The 22,082-nt window shown below is 39.2% G+C and overlaps 1 protein-coding gene across 1 annotated transcript in view; it reads left to right on the top strand.

Moving 5' to 3' along the window:
* 5-HT1 (serotonin receptor) overlaps nt 1–21,333 on the top strand; it is a 38,875-nt gene extending 17,542 nt beyond the window's left edge. The window contains exons 3-6 of the mRNA XM_046611920.2: nt 9,872–10,018; nt 10,672–10,827; nt 13,646–13,806; nt 16,979–21,333. Coding sequence (XP_046467876.1) covers nt 9,872–10,018; nt 10,672–10,827; nt 13,646–13,806; nt 16,979–17,414 — 900 coding nt within the window. The 3' untranslated portion in view covers nt 17,415–21,333. The remainder of the gene's footprint in view (nt 1–9,871; nt 10,019–10,671; nt 10,828–13,645; nt 13,807–16,978) is intronic.
* Nucleotides 21,334–22,082: the final 749 nt, after the last annotated feature.

Raw genomic sequence — 22,082 nt, 5'->3', positions numbered from 1 at the left:
CTTCATCCGGTCATGTCAACTTGCCACTCTCGAAATCTCCGCTGTCGCAAAAAAAATTTCTTGCCAAATTAGAACCTTGCAAGTAATTCCACAGGTTAAATTAACCTGCGACTCGCTTTGCTTCAACGAGTTACCGTATTTTGCTTTATTTTCAAAGAGAGCTTTTTCATTTTTGAAGAAAAATTATTTCTGGCTCTGAGATTGTAGATTGGGAAAGTATTTAAAGTAATTGTGCCGAATGGCCTGCGGTAGAAATCTGTCTAACCTTAAACTGTTTTAAAATTCGTAATGTTTCGTCGGTATAATAATCATGACACTGTAACAGAAGGTGAAGAGACGGAAGCGTAGAGGAAAAGTATCGAAACCGAATCAGACTTTTTTTTTAAATTAATTATTCAAAACCAATATTTTAAATAAGTTAACAAAATTATTCAGAGCGAGTGAATAATTGATCGAAGCCGAGAGTTGGCTTATTGAAATTGGCTTGCGTCGATAAAAATTAATTAATCATATGCAGCCGGTAAAAATTGACAAGCCAATTAAATTTTTGTTATTTTTTTTTTTCCCCCGCTCGCGAAGATGCCGAGGCAAGAAAAAATCGGTATTCCAAAGAATTCGCGATTCGCCGGCGGTATGGAATTCGGTATGGCTGTAACCATAACCTGGCTAAAAGATCAGAGGATATACTGATTACACCGAGGGTGGGTGTCGTCGATTGGCGTAAAGGGTTCAGGGGAGCGAAAATTTTCCCAATCAGAATTAGACTCGGCGTGAATATGCAATTGACACGGTTTCAGTCGGAGGGATTGTTTATCAATTTGGGGTCCCGTTCGGCTAGGTGGAAATAACAGCGGAGGGTGAATTCAGAGTGAATCAAACATCAAATAGAAGCGGGTCGGCGGTGGAGGCAGCGATGTTCCTACACGCTCATCACGATCGTACGTAGCTCTGCGGAGTTGTGTCAAAAGCAAGAGAGCCGGTGAAGAAAGTTCAAAGTTCTCTTTGCCCGTAGGTATAAACGCGGAGAGAAGGGTAGCTGAACTATAGGAGAACTTGGCGAAAGTTAGCGCCGAGTGAAGCTGGCGAAGTTTAAGTATCAGGTACACCCGGCCGGAGTCAGACTACGCTCTCTAACAATCTAACGGTGGTCTAATCTAATAGGTGTGTGCACCCAGTGCCAGGTGACCATGACGACCAAGTCCAAGACGAAGAGAGCAAAGGGTCGAACTTGGACCTTGGCGATATTCGCTGCAAAGATGGTCGAAGGACGAAGGGGTGGTCGGGCGTGATCAACAGCGCGGAATATGAAGTGGTTAGAAACGAAACAGCCGACAAGCTCGATTAAACGAATCGTCGGGATTGGTACGAACGAATTTACCGTTCATAGTAATCACTGACTACCACTTCGTTGGAAAAAACCGAGTAATTGCTCTCGTATCGGGGTTAATAACATCCTGGATGATTAATTTTCGAACCTCCGGTACGTCGGGTAACTCTCAGTTAATTAATTGGCTCGCGGTTATTTATAGTATATGCATATATCGGTGGTAGGAGAAACTAACGCGAAAGTAATAATGTGACATCCGTTTGACGTGATATGAACACAACTTCAGCGTTTATTTTTGTTATTTATTTAAATATTCAAATTATTTGCTTGTCAATGAATCATTTTTTCTTTCTTTTTTTTTTTTTCATTTCAGCATGTACATCGGGGTGAGCCAAAATAACTAACTTATCGAATCTGTGGTCTTGAAAGAACCTACTTACTGAGGAAAAAATTCTCCCGTTTGAAATAATTTTTAGCTCAATTTTAAAAGGTGTCGCTGGGCATTTGAAAAACGCACGGCAAATTTTTTTTTTTTTCATTACTTATCTATATTCTCTAATTTGACAAACCATCAGGGGGGTTTCACTGAAATCCAAAAGTCGCTGCCACAGCAGGTTATACAGGTGGTTTCAATTCGAAAATAGATTCGTGATCAAGTAGTCCATCACAACACCACACACTTTAGATGACTTATACTGAAAGAAAACGATGAAATTTAGCTAAGTGAGCGTCTGACCGCGCATGCGCAAAGTTTGTAGGATTTTCATGCAGGCTGACCACCTTCAGCTTCAGTTGTCAAACTTAGCTTACGAAGGTTACGTGAGCGATGCGAAGTTTTTCAGGATAATCATATGTCAATCACTCGCCGCAGTGATTCGGAAGGGTTTTGCAGGCTTTTATTGTTAACCGACCGATAACCGATGACTGCGACGAGTCGCGATAAACAATTTAACTTCAACTCGGAAGACTTATACATTTTGTTTTTCGGTTCGAGTAAGTTGGCCAACCTGCGCAGCAAGCGACAATATTTCCGCGATGCGATCTCACCCACCAATAGATTTCGGTTATTTCGCGCATGCGCAGTCGGTAAAACAGTCTGCCAAGTTTCACCGTTTCCTCTCGGTAGGTAGGTACGGATGATCATCGTGAAACGAAGGCTTTCAGAACGTGGAATGTACAGGGTGAGCCCTCGCAAGATAGAGCACATCCAACGAACGTGCAAACGATGGTCGCCGGATGGTGAGACGCATAAAGGTCGGGGGGTGGCTTAAGCTTGCGGGGGTAAACGGTGTTACGTTACAGCCAGGGGCTGCATGTGTAGGTGACAAGCTGGTGGGTACAAAATGCCATGGAAGCATCCGCAGCGTGGCGAGGATCAGGAAACGGCGGTCCTTCCGGCTCTTCTCGCATCGGATATTGCATACCTGTATATTGTGATCGCTATTTTCCACCGACGTTCTAGCCGCCCCATCCTATTTTGCACCCTTTGGAAAAGCCGTCGTGCTAACGACGCTGCGTGCGAGAATAACGCCGTCTTTTAAGGATGTAAGGGAATATACAGTCAGGTTGAAAAAGCTTTGGTGTAAAATCGTGATGGAATATTATTTTCCTTCGAATAGAATAATCTGCACTAATCTATGAGTATAAGTTACATTTAACTAGAAAATTGAGATGAAAAAGGTACGGAGAATAATTTAATTTGATATCAGTGAAATTGCATTATTCTATGATTTTTTAAGTCGTTGAAATTTGAAATCGCAAGATAAAAATTTCAAAGATATGATCGATAAACTTTTATTACTTGAGATTCCAATTTTTGACGATCGTTTCTTGCAAATTCCTTCATTTTTATTTACCCGAATCTCATTTTGAACTGATTATTCGATCTATTTACGACAAAATATGATGAGAAAATGAAATCTTTACTGATACATAAACACACAGCTCAAATATGTGTGATTAAAGACCTGGGTGGAAGAACGATTGAACAGGATTAAGGCTGGCAGCAGTTTGTTAGAATAAAAATTTGAGCACTGGTTGGAAATTTTTTTTTTTTAATCAATCAACGGAAGAATTTTTCACCTCATTTTCCTTCGTAAAAATATGTTACTTGCCCCAAAAGTTAAGTTCGCGGCTTTGTAATAAATTTGAAGTAACAAAATGAAAGTGTGATTATGCCGACGTATTTTCAAGGGGTTCCGCAAATATGTCAAGGGTGAAAAGTTTTTTTTTTTGTTCTTGGTTTTGCAGACCGCAAGGTATACATCATACCTATATAATATAATAACGGCGTCGAAAGCATATTTCTCCGAATGAATAATGGATACGGAACGCTTATTTGTAAAGCCTTTCGGAGTGCGTATACCCGTGGGCGTTACTTTCCCGTTGTCTGCAGCGCCCTCGACATTTGGACCTGCGAATGAATGCAATGGTCGATTGGTTTATGTCTCTGTACCATTTTTTGATCGTACAGTTGACGGCATTGAAGAATTGGGCATAAATCGGCATAACGGTGTTGCCTGAGTGAAGTTTTTTTCAAAATAGTTTCTTAAATTTGGGGTATTTAAAAAGTGGTATTTTCAGTTTTAATAATAACAATATAATCACTTACCGGGGTCAGCAAGTTAAATAATTGCGACAAGCTAAATGGTCTGTACAAACATCGAGAGAGAAATGTTTTCAAATTCGAGTCGAGTATAAATGTAACTTGACCAACGTGAATGTATTAGCGAAAGTTGATTAGTTCTTGAAATTCATGCGCGTATCAAGCGATATAGTTATGAATATTCACTCGTCACCGTAATATTCGAATTCATCTAAACGCGTTAAATTTCTACGTAACATTCGCTCGCAATGTGCTTATACCGGAAGGATTCCTTGAAAGTGAAAGACGCGAGCCACGCTTCGCCGTCGGATAGGCAACCGAAGTTACATCTAGAGTACTTGGTGTGTGTAAAATGTAACTTCGGTTGCCTATCTGACGGCGAAGCGTGGCTCGCGTCGTTCACCTTCAAGGAATCCTTTCGGTACAAAACGGTTTCAATACCGTTGAAACGAGCAGTATTCGAGTTGTGTTTGAACAAATTCGCCGAAAGGGTTGGTTTACACACCTATACGGATAATGAAAAATTAAATAACTCCGGCATCTGCTTCGCGCCGTTTCAGGGGATAGAGTTGAGTAATTGAGGTGGGGGAAAAAAAAAGAATAAAACGAAGTGGCGACGGTCTCCAGGTCATCCAACGCCATGAAAAATGACCGGTACAGATCTGATGTGGATCGTCAATGAAGGTAGCCCCGTATGAATGTTTGATCTGAATACGATTACTCGGAAGTGAAGTAAAGTGAAGCTGCCCAAGTGGCATCGCCCGAAGTTCAACCCTGGCCCTTTGATGATGGCCGCCAAAAGCTGCAGGCCGTTGGTGAACACCGCGCGTTCGGGATAATTCAACGTTAAATGCGTGTCTGCCTCTCGGAAAGGCTTAATTACAAGAGTGCTGTGCAGCAGCCCCTCTTTGCTGCTTTTTAAATTCATTTCGCCACTGTGACAATCCGAAAACCGTACCGTGTCCGTGACGTAGATTAATGCTGTAAGTAAAAGCTCCGTGAAATGAAAAAAGATATTAATAAAAGAAAAAAAAAAATCCTCTCACCGTTATACTGACAACATTATTCTTCTCGGTATAACGCATTATAAACAGAGGTTTTGAAGGTCCGAATACCTCGAGTTAATAATATCGAACCCGGTAAAAACAACTTTCCCCGCACCTACTAAAATTAGTATTTGCGAATTTTCCGGCTCAGTATTTCGCAATTATGGACTGATAAAATCCCATGAAAAGCTTTTTCCGGTAATTACGGTAAATGATATACGCAGAATACAATTTTCACATCAAGATAATCGTTAAATACCTTAGTTTCGATAAAGTTATGGATTTTTGGTCACTGTACATAATACATAAGCTAAGTTTACGATCTAACAAACCGTCTTTGACCGACTTGAATTCCAGATTTCAATGTATACACAATATACATGAAAAACTTTTGTTTTCCACGATTTTTTTTTTTTTTTTTTTTCATACCACTCGTCATGCATTTCCAAGTCTCGCGTACTTCTGGCGATAAAAAAAAAAAAAAAAATAAAAAAAAAAAAAAAACAACCGACCTATTTCCCAACGATGGCGTTCCCGCATGGATGACGAGAGCTTATGCATACCTCCTAACTAGTGAACAGACACGCGTGTAATGCATCGAAGTAACATTGCGGTGCATAAACGCTAACCGTACACAAGCGAGCGAGGAAGCTACGCTACTAATTAACATGTCGACTGGTAAACATTGACTGTTGCAGCGTAGAAGGATGGCGCAATGCTCATTGTTGGATGGGAACACTGCACCTGCATACGTACACACCCTGTATATCCGGACAATGAGGAATAGCGAGCGAGAGAGGTAGAGAGAGAGAGAGAGAGAGAGAGAGATAGATAGAGGAAGAGGAAGAGAGATAACCGGAGCTTGCACCGGAGGGCTCAAAACTTCCGCCCCCATAAATCCATGGGGAATGCTTACCGGCAAAGCAAACAGACTCGTTTCCCTAAGGGTTAGAGCTAGACGGGCAGCCCTAGTTGCCGGGAAACGAAACCGTCAGAGACAGCCGATATCATTGTGCACGAGTGATTATTCGCGACGGGGTGAAACTGCGCGTTAGGCACTATAGGCTGACAATGAAAAGTATTTGCCCCAAGGGAGACCGCGTGGACGGGGTATGGGGGTGGGGGTGGGGGATGGTAATCGTTTAATCGATATTAGTGGTCCATGGGGTAAATGCCGTGTCGTGTGGGGAATGGAATTCGGCGACACCTTAGCTCCGCGTAGTGCGTAGTGGGAAATTCCGTGCGTTTTCACCCCGCGTAGCCGTTCCTAATTTTCTTGTAACTTTGATGTATGGCACAGTAGGGTGGACCTTGTTTGGAATTTTTAGCAATTTGACCTGAGTACCCTCCAAATTGCTTCCAAATAACGATACGGAAGTCTTCTCAAAAGCACAGGGATCTGTATCAATCCTAAACCCTATCGCCAGTTCTCTGAAGTTTTTCATTTAACCCTTTCAGTCGCAGCGAGATACTCTGCCTCCAACATGAAAATATTTCCATCTTCTTGTCTTATCACAGTTTATTTACAACTTCTAACGATCTTTGTTACTTCGTATATTTCGATTTTAAATCCGATAGATCGGATCCGCCATTTTGGATTAAAAAATAATAAAATTCTGACATCAGATACTCCCGAGTAATAAAATTTAGGCCCAAAAGACCGTGTTGAAAATTGTGCGATTTAAAGGGTTAAAATATGCAGATTTTTACCAAAATTTTGTTATACGTATATTTGATCGTGAGATCAATTTTCAAAAGTCTGTAAGTGTAAGAAATCAATCAGCACTGCTGATGCTGTTTGATAAAAATATCAGCATCGTAAACGAAATATTTTACGTCGATTGTCCACTGATATCAAACTCACAAAAAAGTTAAATTCTAGTAGCGTACAGCTGAGATAGAATGCTTCATAGACGATACTGATATTTTTATTTAATATTACAATCAATGCTCACTGATTTCTCACAGTAACAGAATTTTTTTTTTTTTCTTTTGTTCGCAAGGATTCAGTTTTGCTACGAATATATACTGAAACGTGTGTATTGTCTGTAGCCAACTTCACGCAGCCAGTGGTTTAAGCGAAGGTTTGAGGGTTGAGATATAAATCTGTGCTTTGGATGAAATTTTTACCAATTTATTTAAAACCGATCTGGTGGGCGATCGAGTTAAAATTATTGATTTAGTAATATCGACCGTCATCGAGGTCAATTTTGACTTGCATGTGCGGATCAGCGTACAGTCTAACCATTTTCATTTCTTACCATTATTGAAAAATGTAATCAATGATGCAAGATGAAAATGAGTCCAATTTTTTTCTTTTTCACCATGGTCACACGTATAACTAAATTTTCTTTCAAGTGCCGCGATAATTTGATGTTGTTGAAACAACAAATTGGCGTTGAGGTCTCGGTTAACTGAAAAAAAAAAAAATTTCAACCATAAGTTTCTATACAACTATAATAACACACACACTGACGATGCAATGAAAACTCGTGCCACATTTTCTTGTGTCTGTAATAACGGTAAAATCGGTATTGTTACGATAAACGTTTTCCCTGAATTTCCTCGTAACTATGCGTACATGCATGTACAAAATTGTAGTAGAAATTTGTTTGCCGGTGACCCTTCGGTAATTAATTTCTTGCCGGTATTTGCGGCACATAACGTGTTCTATGCATAGCCTTTTAATTACACCGGAGTCAGTCGAGGGTTGTACATTCTTCTCTTGAGCCGTTATGTTGCATGCGGTTGAGAATAATTAATAGATTTGAATAACCGAATTCCGGGTTGCGAGCAAAAAATTTCAACTTCCTTTTGTCTTGGATTCCATATTTCTTGGTCGGGTTTAAATGCCTGGTGAAAATCAGAGATCGAAATGATTAAACGACAAAACAGGGGAGAAAATTTGATATGTTACCCACCTACCGATGTATTGGCAATTCATTTAAAAATAATAAGTAAGTAACAAATCAATAATCACTCAATAAATAAATTCTTGCAAGCTACGTGTTCATCGATTAAAAAATTGTGATCGGTCGCGTAATTGCAATGATTATAGGTATAGTGCTGTATCGAATCGCAAAAGTTATACAGATTAAAGTGAAATAATTATAAGATCTTCCTGAAGTTGTTGGTCATGATAATTTGTGCGACAAGATATGGTTTCATTGAATTAAATTTGATAGTATTAACTCGAAATCTTGCCGAAAGAAATTTCTCATCGCGTTATGTAATTTGTATAAATTTCAGATTGCATAATAAATTATATACAACCGATTGAGTTTACAAATTTGGAATTCAAAGTCGGCAATGATAGTAATATTGACAATAACGAGGGAAGATGACTAGATTAAGAGCGGTGTGTTAATATTTGACGAGTCTTCCAGTAATTCGATAAGGTGCGGACGCTTTTCAATACACTCGAAAGGGTTGGCCAAGAAAATTTAATTTTCTAATTGCTCCCTTCGGATTAAAACTCGTAGGTTGAGGCGGGAGAGAATAACAAAGGGTTATAAACAGAGAGTGAAAACTTCATGAATAGAGGAAACAAAATTACAATTATAATTCGCACCATATTAAATATGCGACCTTCGTTCGGGACGTGATTTGTATAATGGGCTACCTTGCCCTGCAGGGTAGAAATTAACCCGCGGAGTAATGAAGCTAGAATCTACCAATTAGGCTCGTATTTCTTGGGTTCCAATTTTCGCACTACGCCGCTTCATTATGTAACGTACGGTATGTATTGAAACGGTGAAAATGTATATGTGCTTAAAGCTTCAACTGCGTGATAATAATAAAGAAACAAACACACCCGTTGGATCCTTCTATGATCACACTGAAACCAAAAGTCGTGGATCATAAGGCAAGGTGCCAGTATATACCTCTATAGTGAATTTTCGACACAGCAAAATGAGTACTTTGATTCAAGTTCGCCCGTTTTTCAACCCTGTGATCGAAATCAATTTTATCCACAGGATAGGGAAGTATCGCTGTGTGACAACAGGCTTCGGATCCGATAGGAGAAGTAAATCCCATTCGCGTGCGTATATCAGTTTAACGACGTAAACAAACGGAACAAGTACTCGGCACGTCCAGCTGTGCTCTGGTCGATGGTATTTGTGTTCGGCTCAAAAGTTAAACCGTCCGGAAGCCGGTCACAGGTTGTTCATTTCGCTCCCTTCACATTTTTAATCCCGGTGAACACCGCGTTGCGAAACTCTTTTTTCCCCTGGAACGACGCACGTGTGAATTGCTAATGGCGATCATGGATGGATAACACGTGAATTGAACGGAGAGACAGAGTGTTTTTCTTACACGGAGACACTATCCGTCAAGTTTGAACTCCAACTTCAAGTGGAATTGAAGCAGCTGTTTCAAAAACTCGTCCGCAAGAACCCAAATTTTATTACTAATTTCTTCTGTGAGTTTAGTTTAATCTTAATTTCTGTTATTAGTTCGTAATTTTATTCACAACTACGACATTCCAGAGAAATGCTTACTTTGATGATGATAAAACAGCAGTTTTCTTCTTTATCACTTACCGATGGAAAACGAAAAATCCTCAGTCGATAAGATTGATCTTGAGGAATATAAATTAACCTGAACAGTATGTTTCTGGTAAGAAATCTAATTCTAGTTGTGATTTTTGAGAATCAATAATAATCGGAAATTCTAGAAACTTCTGTTCAATCACGCAAATTTCCAAAAAAAAAGAATATCTTGTAAGGGGACTTTCTGATTTGGTGATCACTCGGAATCGTGCCTCAACAAGTTTTCTCATTCGCCGAGAGAATGAAAGTCAGAGACGGAAATGTTTGAAGGAACTTGAAAACTTGGTGAGCAGCCAAGCCATTCACCGACTATTACACAGTGGTCTTTTTGATGTTCCAGATTAATTCTGCAGGATGGTCGCTGGGTCCGGAACTGTGCGACATGTGGACAAGCAGCGACGTCCTCTGTTGCACCGCTTCGATTTTGCACCTCGTGGCCATCGCCGTGGACAGATACTGGGCGGTGACTGACCTCAATTACATTCAGGTAAGACAATTAAACGGCACTCGACCCTGATCTCGGTGCTTTTGCTCCTTGGAGTCCTTCCTTGGTCCCCTCGAAGCTGTTTTGTCGACCTCGACGACCACCCCGCACTTTGAGGATCACAAAGGAAAGGTCAAAAGTCTATCCTGGCGTTACTCGACCGATTCCCCGAGCTTCCACAGGTCTTGAATGACCATTTCCCAGCCCCAAGCCCATCGAATCCTCTTCTTTCGCTTGGAGAGAATGGCGGGATAGAAGCTAGTGGGCGTGTTTCAAAAGATTGATGAATCCGATGTGATGCTCGTGTGGTATGCAAAATTGATTACATTCAATTGATACTTCTTGGTGATTGCGAAGGTAAAGTTGTACAGGTTGAACATCTTCTTAAAGACCATTGAAATGACACGTGCGCGATAATTTTCGAAACGATCATTCTACGTAATTTCAAGTGGATAACTTTACAAGTGCATCGATCGTTAGATACTTGTACGAACAGACTTTTTTTCCTACGTTTGCACGGATATCTACGTGACACTTTGGTGAAATACGGAGAGGGGACTATTTCTGTGGTAATCAAAGGCCACCCTTCGCGTCAGATATACGGGTAAATTCGACGAGCCATTTCAAGACGTCAATTACTTGCGATTGGGTTTCAGGCCCGAAATCCACGGAGAATCGGGATGCTGGTAGTGGCAGTCTGGGTTGTATCTTTGGGGGTCTCTTTGGCGCCTCAACTGGGGTGGAAGGATCCTGGCTACCTGGACCGCATCGCCGATGGCAAATGCGTCGTTTCCCAAGATGCGGCGTATCAAGTAAGTTCACCAAACCATTGGCCCGTAGCCTACCGATCCCTTCCGCAAACGCAAAGGTTGGATGTACAGAATTGCGATCATTTTGTTACCGACAAGACAATTGCGAGAACTGATCAACGGAGGGAGTTGGTAACCATAAAGACCCCGCATCCGACCTCTGTGAATTTCAATCCTCTGGTTCCCTCTTTAAAAGCAGTACCTTGAGCAAAGTTTCGGTTGAACACGATTAGCATCCCCCGAACTGCAGGGCACGATCAGTTAACAGCTAAGTAAGAAGAGCGGGTTACTTTCGGTTCTCAGTTTCGAGCTTCAACATTCAAAATGACAAAGCAGACTGTACAGTGAGGTTTCGGTTACGCCGCGGGATTATAACGTCGGCTTAGAACTTCTCATTTATTATCCCGACCTTCTCATCTTCTTATCTCATAAAGTCACCGAACTATAATGAGCTCGACAATAAGGGGCGTAGGAAATATTACGGTGCTAAAGCAAAAAGAAAAAAAAAAACTCTTCAAAGAAAATTTTCGCTGACGCGGCGAATTATCTCAAAGCCTTCAGGGTGATATTCAAGAAAAGCGAGCCTGTTTTCGAAGCTCGACATCGGGGTGTCGGTTTAATAACAACAACTACATATACATCGGAAAGAATTTCCGCTACCATGCGGAATTCAGTGGGAAAGTATAACGCACGGTTGGGCTGAAATTTTTAGAAAATAAAACAAAACGATCACTTCGGAAAGGAAAGTTCTTCCTCATGCCGGCGTCCAAAATGCGGGGTGAAATCCACCGCTGTGGCTGTTTTTGCTGTTATTACGAAGACGCCGCGGGTGGATTTGGAAAAGAGTATAAGGTATGTGCTTTATCAGGGCTGTTAGGTCGGTCGCCTCTCGAGGACCGGGGAGTTTTCGAGTGGATGAACGTGTAGTTTTAGACGAACAAAACAACACCGGTAAGGAAGGAAGGAAGGAAGGAAGGCGGGGAGTCGGGAACTAAACACGGAGCATCGCGTGTGCCGGCAGTGACTGATCGAATTATGGCTTCCCTGGAGCGTTCCCCGTCGCTCATTCCTCGCTCTCCGTTCCCCGTTTTCTCACCAAGAACGTAACCTGCTGGATCGTTTGGATCCCGCCTCACGAGCCAAGAGTCAACTTGAAATTGGATTTTTCCCCCGATGTATTCCGCGCAATAGAATTAAAGATCACTGGGAATTCCAGAGCCTGTCTCCTCTCTGGCTTTTGGTTAAGAGGCGGCGGTGGGGGGCGGGGGGTGCTAAACGCTGAAAAGTATCCCTTTACTTTAGCAATTTCCGGTCCCTTCCGCGCTTTTTTATTATCTATCGTCGGCCCTGGTCAACCGCTTTGTTAAATCTCGAGGCCGCGGTTAACGAGGATGGTGTCGAGGTCGAACCCCGTCCGAGTTCTCATGGGCAGAGTTCCCCGCCGGTCCATCCCCCCCCCCCCTCCCCCCCTCCTCGCCCCATTAATCCTCTTGTCGAATTCTCCAGGTATTGAGCCCCTATCGATCCGCCCAACTGCAGGGGTAATAAATACCATTGCCCCGCATACGCCATTCGGTATCCTTCGCTTTCTATCTACTCTCATATCAAATAAATCTACCCCCAGATTTCTCGGTATTCTATCGCTGTGTATTGGCCGTGTAATATTCACGACCCAGGGCTATCATCCCCGCGTCACGTCGCCATCGTCACACTGTGCTATCCGCACCTGATTTCGAGACCTTGTGCTATTTGCTCAGTCCAATCAAGCGTGCAAGCTGCATGTGCGGGTGATCGAATTTGGGTAACTGTACTGCACACTGATCATTGTGTGTCCAGGATACATCCTCAATCTCTCTCAAACAACACTGAGAGAAATTTTTATTTCCGTTTACCGCTCAGTCCTTAACTATTTTCATTTTTTACCACAATCGAAAAATGTAGTTCTAGGCAGAAAATGAAAATTAGTTTTCTAGCCGTTACCGGAAAGTCTAGTATCCGTTACTAATCTTTCTCATTACGATCATTGTTACTATATTTTCTTGTGAGTTTTGCGAAAATTTAATGCTTGTGCAACAATAAATTGATGTTAAAGCCTTGTTCAACTAAAAAACTTTCGAAAAGTTTTTCTCTTCTCTCGAATAATTTTCTTTCAGATGAATCAGTTGGTCACTTTATTCGCAATGCCAACATTTATTCTAAACAATTCGTGTGTTTGAAACTGAAACACACAAAAATTATACGCAACAATTTTTTGTACTCTTTATATGGGAAGAATTTCGCGAATTTTAACTATCACAGGAATCTTTTATCATCACATCAAAAAGCTAACTAAATATTATTTCATTCCCAGTTAGAACTCGCACCGAACGCATGTAATACCGGTGGAATATCAAAAAATACTAAACAATAAAGTAAAGTCATGCCATTTCAACCGATGTTAAATTTTCTAAGTCAGACAAAGTTGAATTCGATCCAGGAAACAATTTCAAATCATCTACTTTCATTCGATTTCTTGTAAATTTGTGAATTTATTTCAAGCGTTACCGTTCTTAGTTCGTTGGTACTTGTAAATTGTAAAAATAAAAAAATCGGTAATTCCTTATTTGATTTTCAATTTTTCATTTTCGTCTTTGTATGTATATAGAAAGGCAAAAAAGTTTACCTGACAACTGACTGTCAGTCAGATAGCTTTTGAAATGAAAAGTTATGCGTATTGTATTGTTTTCAGCTAAAAAAAAATCGTCGTAACGAGTAATTGTTTTTTCTCAGCCAATGATTAGATACCCTTTGTAAAAAGAATTCTTCCAATTATTCGTATCAGATATTCGCTACCTGCGCTACGTTCTACGTACCTCTTTTGGTCATCTTGTTCCTCTATTGGAGGATATTCCAAGCTGCGAGAAGACGGATCCGGAAAAGGCCAGGAGCGGCTATTCAGCCGCCCCGAGAACGAAGAGGGATCCTTCGGCTGGTCAGCAAAAGGTAAAATGCTCCGGGCTATTATCATGCAATTAGATTGCTTTAGTACGTCGCGAAATATTGCGTCAGCTGAACATGGCGGAGAAATTCTCCGAGCAATATTGATCTAGTAATTCGACAAATGGTGAATAAAGTTGTAAGTAAGGCTGGGCATTTTTCTTTGACGATTTACTTTTCTCAAAGGTTTTCCGCTTCGCGTGAACGGTTTACTCAATGACTTGAATCTTCTCACGCCCACGAGCCGCGTATTTTATAAAAAGTTCAAACGCGGATGGAAGGGAGCGAACTGGCCGTAATATAATGAGGTTCAATTTTCGCGTGGTGATCGGAAGCTCGTATCGTATTTTATAAACCTTACGAAAGCTGCACGTGACGCTGAATTGCCAATGACATCAATCGACTCTCACAGTGGGAGCTTACGGCTAATTAACTTCGAGAGGGAGTAGGTGCCCTGTAATCGTCTTATTGGAATTCAACTTTGCTTCGGGCTTTGGTTGACTTATTTCATTCGGTAATCACTCCGATTCGATACAAGGCTAAATAATATACGCGCGATGCATACTTGTGGCGGAAGGGATCGATCAGAGAAAAAGTAAAAGAATGTGAAACGTTTACATTTTCTTTCGTTCTTTTCATTTTCTTTTTTTCATTATTTTCTCAATAAAACCGAGTTGCGGCGAACCGAATTTTTCCGTAATTATACGATTCAATGCCTGGCCAATTACCGAGGTAAAAGTTTTGCGCGGTTCGCTCACCCCGCTTAGTTCTGAAATTAAAATTTTGGCAAGGCAAAGGAAAATGCAAATCAACGCGTCGCTCCGTTTCTACGCCATTCGCCGTAATTATTTGGATTTCATCCCGTGAATATCAATGCACAAAAACATTAATATTATACATAGACACGAATATTTATACGTGGTATTCGGTCAGATGTCATCGCTAATCCGTTCCCCAGCATGAAAATCGTAACTACGCGTTTCATTAAATGAATTCTCACCCAACCGAGCTCTCTTGTAATTAATTCACTCCTAAATGTCATCAGCCAACCAAAGCTCCAGGTATATTTCACGCGTATAGTATCGCGATGGTATATATTTGTTTACGTAATAGTATGATTAGAAGCCTAAGATTTTGAAATAAATTTCACGTTCTGTTTAGAAATTGAACGATATTGACAGGATAATATTATAATTGCATTAAAGTGATAAAAACTGTGACTGCGTTGAGACTTTTAAATTTAACTCAATGTGATTGATTTCGGTAACTGTTTGATGACTTTTGTTTCATTAGCTTTCACATTTGATCACGTTTATATTCGGATCGATAAAATACAACCGCAGCTGAAATCGAAGCGAATTGTTTCGGTCCGACTCGACACTGACTCCGACTACTGGCGATTGATACAAACGAGCGGTGAACGACGCTTCTAAATTACGACTCTCCGATTTTGCTCTCGACTTGCTCTTACAATTAATCTCCGTCCATTAACGGTGTAGGTATTTCGGAGCAGCAGAGGAAAGAAATTAGAGAAAGAACTAAAGAAAAAAAAAAAAAAAAACGATCACCGGTACTAAAGCTGTGCCGACAGTCGATTCTTTTTCCGATAACCGTGTGAAAATCGAACCCGAATTGAGTTGTGAGTTTGTTCTTGGCCGTATATATTTGCCGATTACAGGCAAGTTCTTCATCATCAGACTTCAGGAGAGCATAAATTCCTCGGGACAGAACTAATTGCTTTTTTGTAGAGCGATCTGCTGACCTTGATAAGACAAAATATTTTTCGTTTGTATATTAACGGATCACAAACTGTGAATAGCGTTTGTAAGAATACAAATTATAGCAAATGTAACTTTTAACGTGTAAAAATTGGTATTCTTAGGCTTCGAAATTCTTTTGCACCGAAAAGAAGTAAATAGTTTTTGCCACGCCTGAAAAATCAGAACCTTCAATTCACAAGAAATAGATCAAATCAAGTTCAAATAAAATAAAAAATCAATTAGTTAATTGAGATCGATCTTCTTTTTGCAGAGATAAAACATGTGTGATCGTAACTTTCAGACAAACTAACGATCAAGATTCCGTTAAGATTATTTTGATAGATTTTGAATTTATAAAACAAACTGCAAGAAATTTCGTTCAACCTCGATTTTATGTAAATTCACGTCATGCTTACCGAAGTCTTGATGCTCACCGAACCGTGGATATCTGTATAAAGTTTCTCATTAGACTTTTGACTTTTTTACGATGCGATGCCGCGCGAAATCTGCTCAACTCGATCTTTGGCTGGGCTTTTGAGTGTGATCCGATAGCACCTACAACTTTTGTCAAGGAAAGGGAAAATAAATGGATTTCTTGATATGTATTTGTGAGCAACGTGTGACCCGTGAAAAAACTTCTTATCGTCACTAAACGCTTGATATTAGAAAAGGAATTTGCCAAGTTCTATGTTTCTGAGCTGTTGCCGGAAATAGAAACAACTTATCACTTGGTCAACTGATAATTCCGAAAGATGGAATTTGTATAATTTCTCAAATTTGAATTTTGTACAAAATTATGCATCAAAAAATTGACCACTAAAACTTGTCAATTACTATACAATTTTTTTGTATTCAATAATATACTAGTTCACATATCAATTGAAACAAGTCTTTCCTTATTGCTTTCGTTATTATTTGAAGATGAATTTGAGGGGTGATTTTTACAATCGATTAGCACATATGTACAAAAACACCGGATCTGGCATATTTCGAAACAGTAAAACGTACGGTTGAACTAAACGTCGGTCGCTTTCGTCGTTACCACCAGTGATATTCAATACACCAGGTTATTTCATCGAACTGTCACACGGGAAATTTCACATAGAATACGGACTAAATTCGCCTGCATTTATGCAATTCTGGTGTAATTTTACCAAAATCCGCCTGCATTTATGCAGCCCAAAATAAAACTTACACACGTATACCACCGATTGTCAAAACAAAATCGCCTGCATCTATGCAATCAAAGGTAAATTTTACAAAAATGTATCACCGGTTGTCGAATCGCAGGCGGTATTCGACATAATATTGTTTCGAATTGCATAGATGCAGGCGTATTTACGCCGTACGTACGTTAAATCGTCCGTGCGGGGCAATTCGTTATTTGAACACACGTTGAAAAAGTTGGGAACTCGCAGGCCGAGGGAAGAGTCGACAACGGCGTTCACAATAACGCGATCGACCCCGGACAACTCTTCGGCGTCACCGGAAAAGACGTCTTCGTACAACGGTGCGAATCCACCGGCAACGCCGGCTCCGAGTCATTCGGCAACGAGTTCCTCGGGCTCGAAGAAGACCCGGGAAACCATCGAGGCGAAGAGGGAACGGAAGGCCGCGAAGACCCTAGCGATAATAACCGGAGCGTTCGTCGCCTGCTGGCTGCCCTTCTTCCTCGTCGCCCTGCTTCAGGCACTCTGCGAGCCCTGCGCACCCCCCGATTTAGTAGCTAGCGTCTTTCTGTGGCTCGGATACTTCAACAGCACCCTCAACCCCCTGATCTACACTATATTCTCACCGGAATTTCGACAGGCCTTCAAGCGGATGCTCTGCGGCACTCGGGGAGGTCGTGGCTGACACTGGGTTTAACTGCCTGCCGGGGTGACGGGGCTGATCCACCCTCGCGGATTACGCGGACCGGGGGAACTTAGCGACGACTACGCCTTGCGCATATTCGATTCTCGATTTTCAATTACTCTCGATCGAATTCAACGAGTTTTGTTCGCAAATTTTTAATTCATCAATTTTGGTCTTCTTCTTTCCCCGTCGGACACTCGTTTTAAGGGGTGACTGACCTTGACCGTTTCACTGGTAACGGATCATATTATGTACAAGAAAAAAAAGTGCTCAAACTGGTAATGGATCATACATATACATTTTTGAATAACTCTGATGTTTCTTGAAGGATTTGGACGGAAATTCGTACACTGACGTTTTAGGTATCATTGAATTCAAATTTTGAAACAGAATTGAAAAAATTCGATGTCAGGGATTCAGAATGGTGACTTCAAATACTGGTAATTTCTACTCGGACTCAGTACCCTTGTACCAAAATGTCAAGAAATGGAATAAGTCTTTTGAAACTTGTGACTCGGGGGTTTTAGGGTCGCTGATAGTGGATTCATTGTCAGAATTTAAGAATTGCATAATGGACGATCCAAAATGGCGACATCAATACTTCAAATCCCTACAGGTACACCAAACTTTGAATTTGAATGTGACGAAACTTAAAATATACTCACACGGCATAGTTTACTCACGAGTGGGTGTAAAAACACGGAAAAACCTAAAATCAGAATGACCAGAATTCCGAAAACCCAAAACGAAGAAAGATCAAAGTGGTGAAATTTCACCAATACAGAAATTCACAAAACTAAAAATCTTTAAACATTCGGAATTCCGATGTTTCAGATTTTTAAATTTTCTTACATTTGAACTCTCGGAAATTTTAAACATTTAGAAATCTGAGCGTCGAGTTTCGGACAATTCAAAACTTTGATGTTTCGTCAAAGTTTGATTTCTTTACTTCAAGTTTCTCCACCAAAAAATTCGGAATTTGACGCTTTCGTAACCTTTCAAATTCCGAATTTCAACCCCGCCCCAACACGTCGCAACCCTTTCAGAGGGGAAGGAGCCGAAGTTTTTGTTCGGCATTAATGAAGTTCAAATCTTTTCCTCCCAGTATAAGATTATTAAAGTTTCTCCGTAGATAATATCGTCAGAGAGAAAATTTTAGCAGCTGGCGCAGGCAGTAGAGGCGCGATCGTGACGCCTGATTTACCCAATCACCCTCGTATTGATGCGGAGTGTAGACTCTGCGTCCCAAGAGGCGACGCTCCGTCTATTCCCCCGATATAAATTCATTCAACGACGAGACGTGGCAGCGCGCTGGTAATGTGGATTTGGAACAAGTGTATTCTCCACTCAATTATCGCGGAAAACGTAATTAGACGGCGTATAATTATCTTATACATATGTACATATGTATATATATATATATATGTATAAATAAAAATAACACAAAATTACGTAATATTACCGTTGGTTCTTGATTACTAATTTTATGACAATTCGCGGGAAAATTATACCCTTCACATTTTTCCCTGCACAGGCATAGAAATGTCTTACGTAACTTAAATATTTTCCTTTTGCTTTTTTGTTTTTTTTTTTTTTTGTTTAAAATTTTTATCGGTTTAAAATAATTGTCTTGTGCCGAGTGAAGACAAGCGGACGAAGCATAACGAAAAAAGCGATTGGAAGAATCGAATGAAATGAAACAAAAGCATGGACTTTGCGATCATTTCATCAATTTCAACTATTCTTGAGGCACATGTCTCGTTCTTTTTTTTTTTTTTTTTACCTTTTTTTCCAAACAATCATCGACTCATGGAACAATTTTTCTTTTCTCATCAAAACGCCATATTGTGTTGCGCTGTGTAATTACCGTTGCCATGATAACTCGGTTACGAATCGGTGGAAAAATAACGATTTCTTAATTACCTGACGGTCTGAATCGTGAGATAATTACTGAACTATATACTTGTATAATTTATCGAGAAAAAAAGTGGTACTTAAGCTTGTTTCTAGATGCGCTAGATTTTATATGATGTAGATAAAGTACACGGATTAAAATTATAATCCACACGTGTTCTGCATATATACATATATCGCAACAGCACGAGAGACGGTATAAATAAACTATGATCGTAAAAAGTACTGCAAAATGTGTATACCTATAATTATTTTATGTATGTATATATATATATATATATATACTTGAAATAAAGTAAGCTTGTAGAGTGCAGTTAATTAGGTTTAGGCTTGTAAGTCTTGTTCTAAGAATAATTAAAGCGCGTTCGTTCTATCGCATTAAGTCAGCTGCTTCTCGTCTCTTTGGAGAGCCTACGATTTTGCTTATATTCTAGTAGAAAGGAAGAAAAAAAATTATACACATACATGTATCGCATTGTCACGTGTGTAAGCCTGAGCGTTGTTAAATCGCCACTTTTCTGAAATTGAAAATAAAGAACGAAAAGAAAAGAAATACACATATATATAATAAAAACACAAATAAAATTAATGTACAAAAAGGAAAAAAAAGTCTCAAGATTTGACGCGGGATGATCAAATCGGAAATTGACTTAAATTTGAATTTTTCATCACGATTCATTCGACGCATATAATTAAATTAGTTGCTCAATGATAACAGACTGATTGAGTGTGAGCTGAATTTTAAACAGTATATATATATGTATATATATTATTTATATATATAAGTGTTCTATTGTCTTTGTAAGGTGCGTGCGTGTAAAATCGTTTGGGATATCTGCAATTAGACATTTCTGTAATACGCAATGTTTGAGTTGATAGCTTTTTTATAAAACGACGTTCTAATCTACCCACCACTTGAGCCCCAGAGGTGCAGGTTGACAGAGAGCGTCATACCTTAGAAATAAATATGAAGAAAATATACACTAACAATAGTCTGTAATGAGTGAACGGCGACGAGTGTGTTAATCAATTGTATGAATCATTATAATATTGTATTGAATGTAATAAGTATATATATATATATATATATACATATATATATATATATTTATTTATTCCTCGTTTGCGATGGGTCCAAAATTGATCAGTTTTATAGATAAAATATATATCACCACCCCTGATAATACAAACATAATACAAAACCGTAATAATTGCTTTGTGTAAAAGTAATTGATTTATTGATAATATATAATACCGCAATTTTATTAGTTGAATGAAATTCAATTTAAATGAATATATGTATAATAATAATACAATAATTTTATCGCTCCGTACGTTTGCGTATAAATGGAAACGCGCGAAGCGAGTGATAAGAATAATAATTTAACAGCTATATAGATAGTATGTGGGTACGTTTGGCGGTGGTGATACACATATTCGGGTATACGGGGTGGCATGTCAGCGCTTACGTGCCAATTATAATATATATATAATATCGAAATTATGTGCGCAATTTTACGCTTGTATCGTCGATGTGTGCGCTAAGCCCTTGAAGAATAATATTATATAAATAGGAATTCACGGCGAGAGAGAATAAGCGGAAAATGAAAAGAAAACAGTACGTACGAAAAATTGACGAGAAAAAAAAAAATGAATAAATAAATAAAATAAAATAAACAATAATAAAATGTGTAATAAATGACGTTACGTTGCTATTAGTAGAGAGCTATTGTTATGTATTGTTGTTGTTGAGCTCATCTTGTAAGATTTGCAAAAAGTGAATTTACCTCGTTAAGAATGAAAGATAATTGTTAAATAGAGAGAAAAAATAAGAAATAATAAGAAATAATAATAATAACGCGTGTATCCAGTTATTACCAATGTCGTTACTTTGTGTGATATCTATTTTATGTTTGAATTAGGTGTTAAGAGAACAAGAGATAAATAAAAAAAAAAAACGCGTAACGTTGCAGAATCGACTGCAAGTAAAATTCTACCATCTATACAGTTAGAGTTATAATAATTATACACATTACGGTTGTAGGATTGTATAAAATATTTACCGTCACATGATCGAAACTATCGATAACATTATGCCTGTATATAAGTAATAAGTATTACAACTTGTGAATTAATTATGGTAAGAATCATTCCTTGTGTAATTATTTTATTCATGTTCTATACGCACGTATATCTATCTATATTACGTATAAATAAATACATGCTAAATTATTATAAATAATCGATCGTTGCTTGAAGTGCGACGAATGGGAGAGTGTATAATAATAATGATGATTTCAAACGCAATATAATTAATGTACGAAAAGTGCATAAAAGGACGAGTATAGGTGTAAATCGTTAAGATTATCTTCTTGTGTATTATCGCAGCGTTAAATAACTATAAGAATGATATGAATCTTAAAAAATGATGTACTAACATACATTTACACACAACTAAATGAATTCTGCTACATTACATAATAACGATTTGAATGAATAAATCAGTGAAATTACACGTTGTAACGATATATCGTTGAGTTTGAATAAATTAAATAAAACACGAGGCAATTGACACCTTTTTTATAATCCAGTATGAAATCCAGTCGCCGTTGAATATATTCATGTTACACGTGTGCGGTTATACAAACGACCTGCGAACTGCCGGAAATTTTACAATCAAACGTAACCGTGGCTTTACACCTTTTTAAACCTCGCACAAACTTCTTCGATCATTTTTTTATTTCTTCTGTTTCT

The sequence above is a fragment of the Neodiprion pinetum genome, chromosome 2 (assembly GCF_021155775.2).
Source record: "Neodiprion pinetum isolate iyNeoPine1 chromosome 2, iyNeoPine1.2, whole genome shotgun sequence".
In the NCBI taxonomy this organism is placed as follows: Eukaryota; Metazoa; Arthropoda; class Insecta; order Hymenoptera; family Diprionidae; genus Neodiprion; species Neodiprion pinetum.
This window is presented reverse-complemented; position numbering and strand designations above follow the sequence as displayed.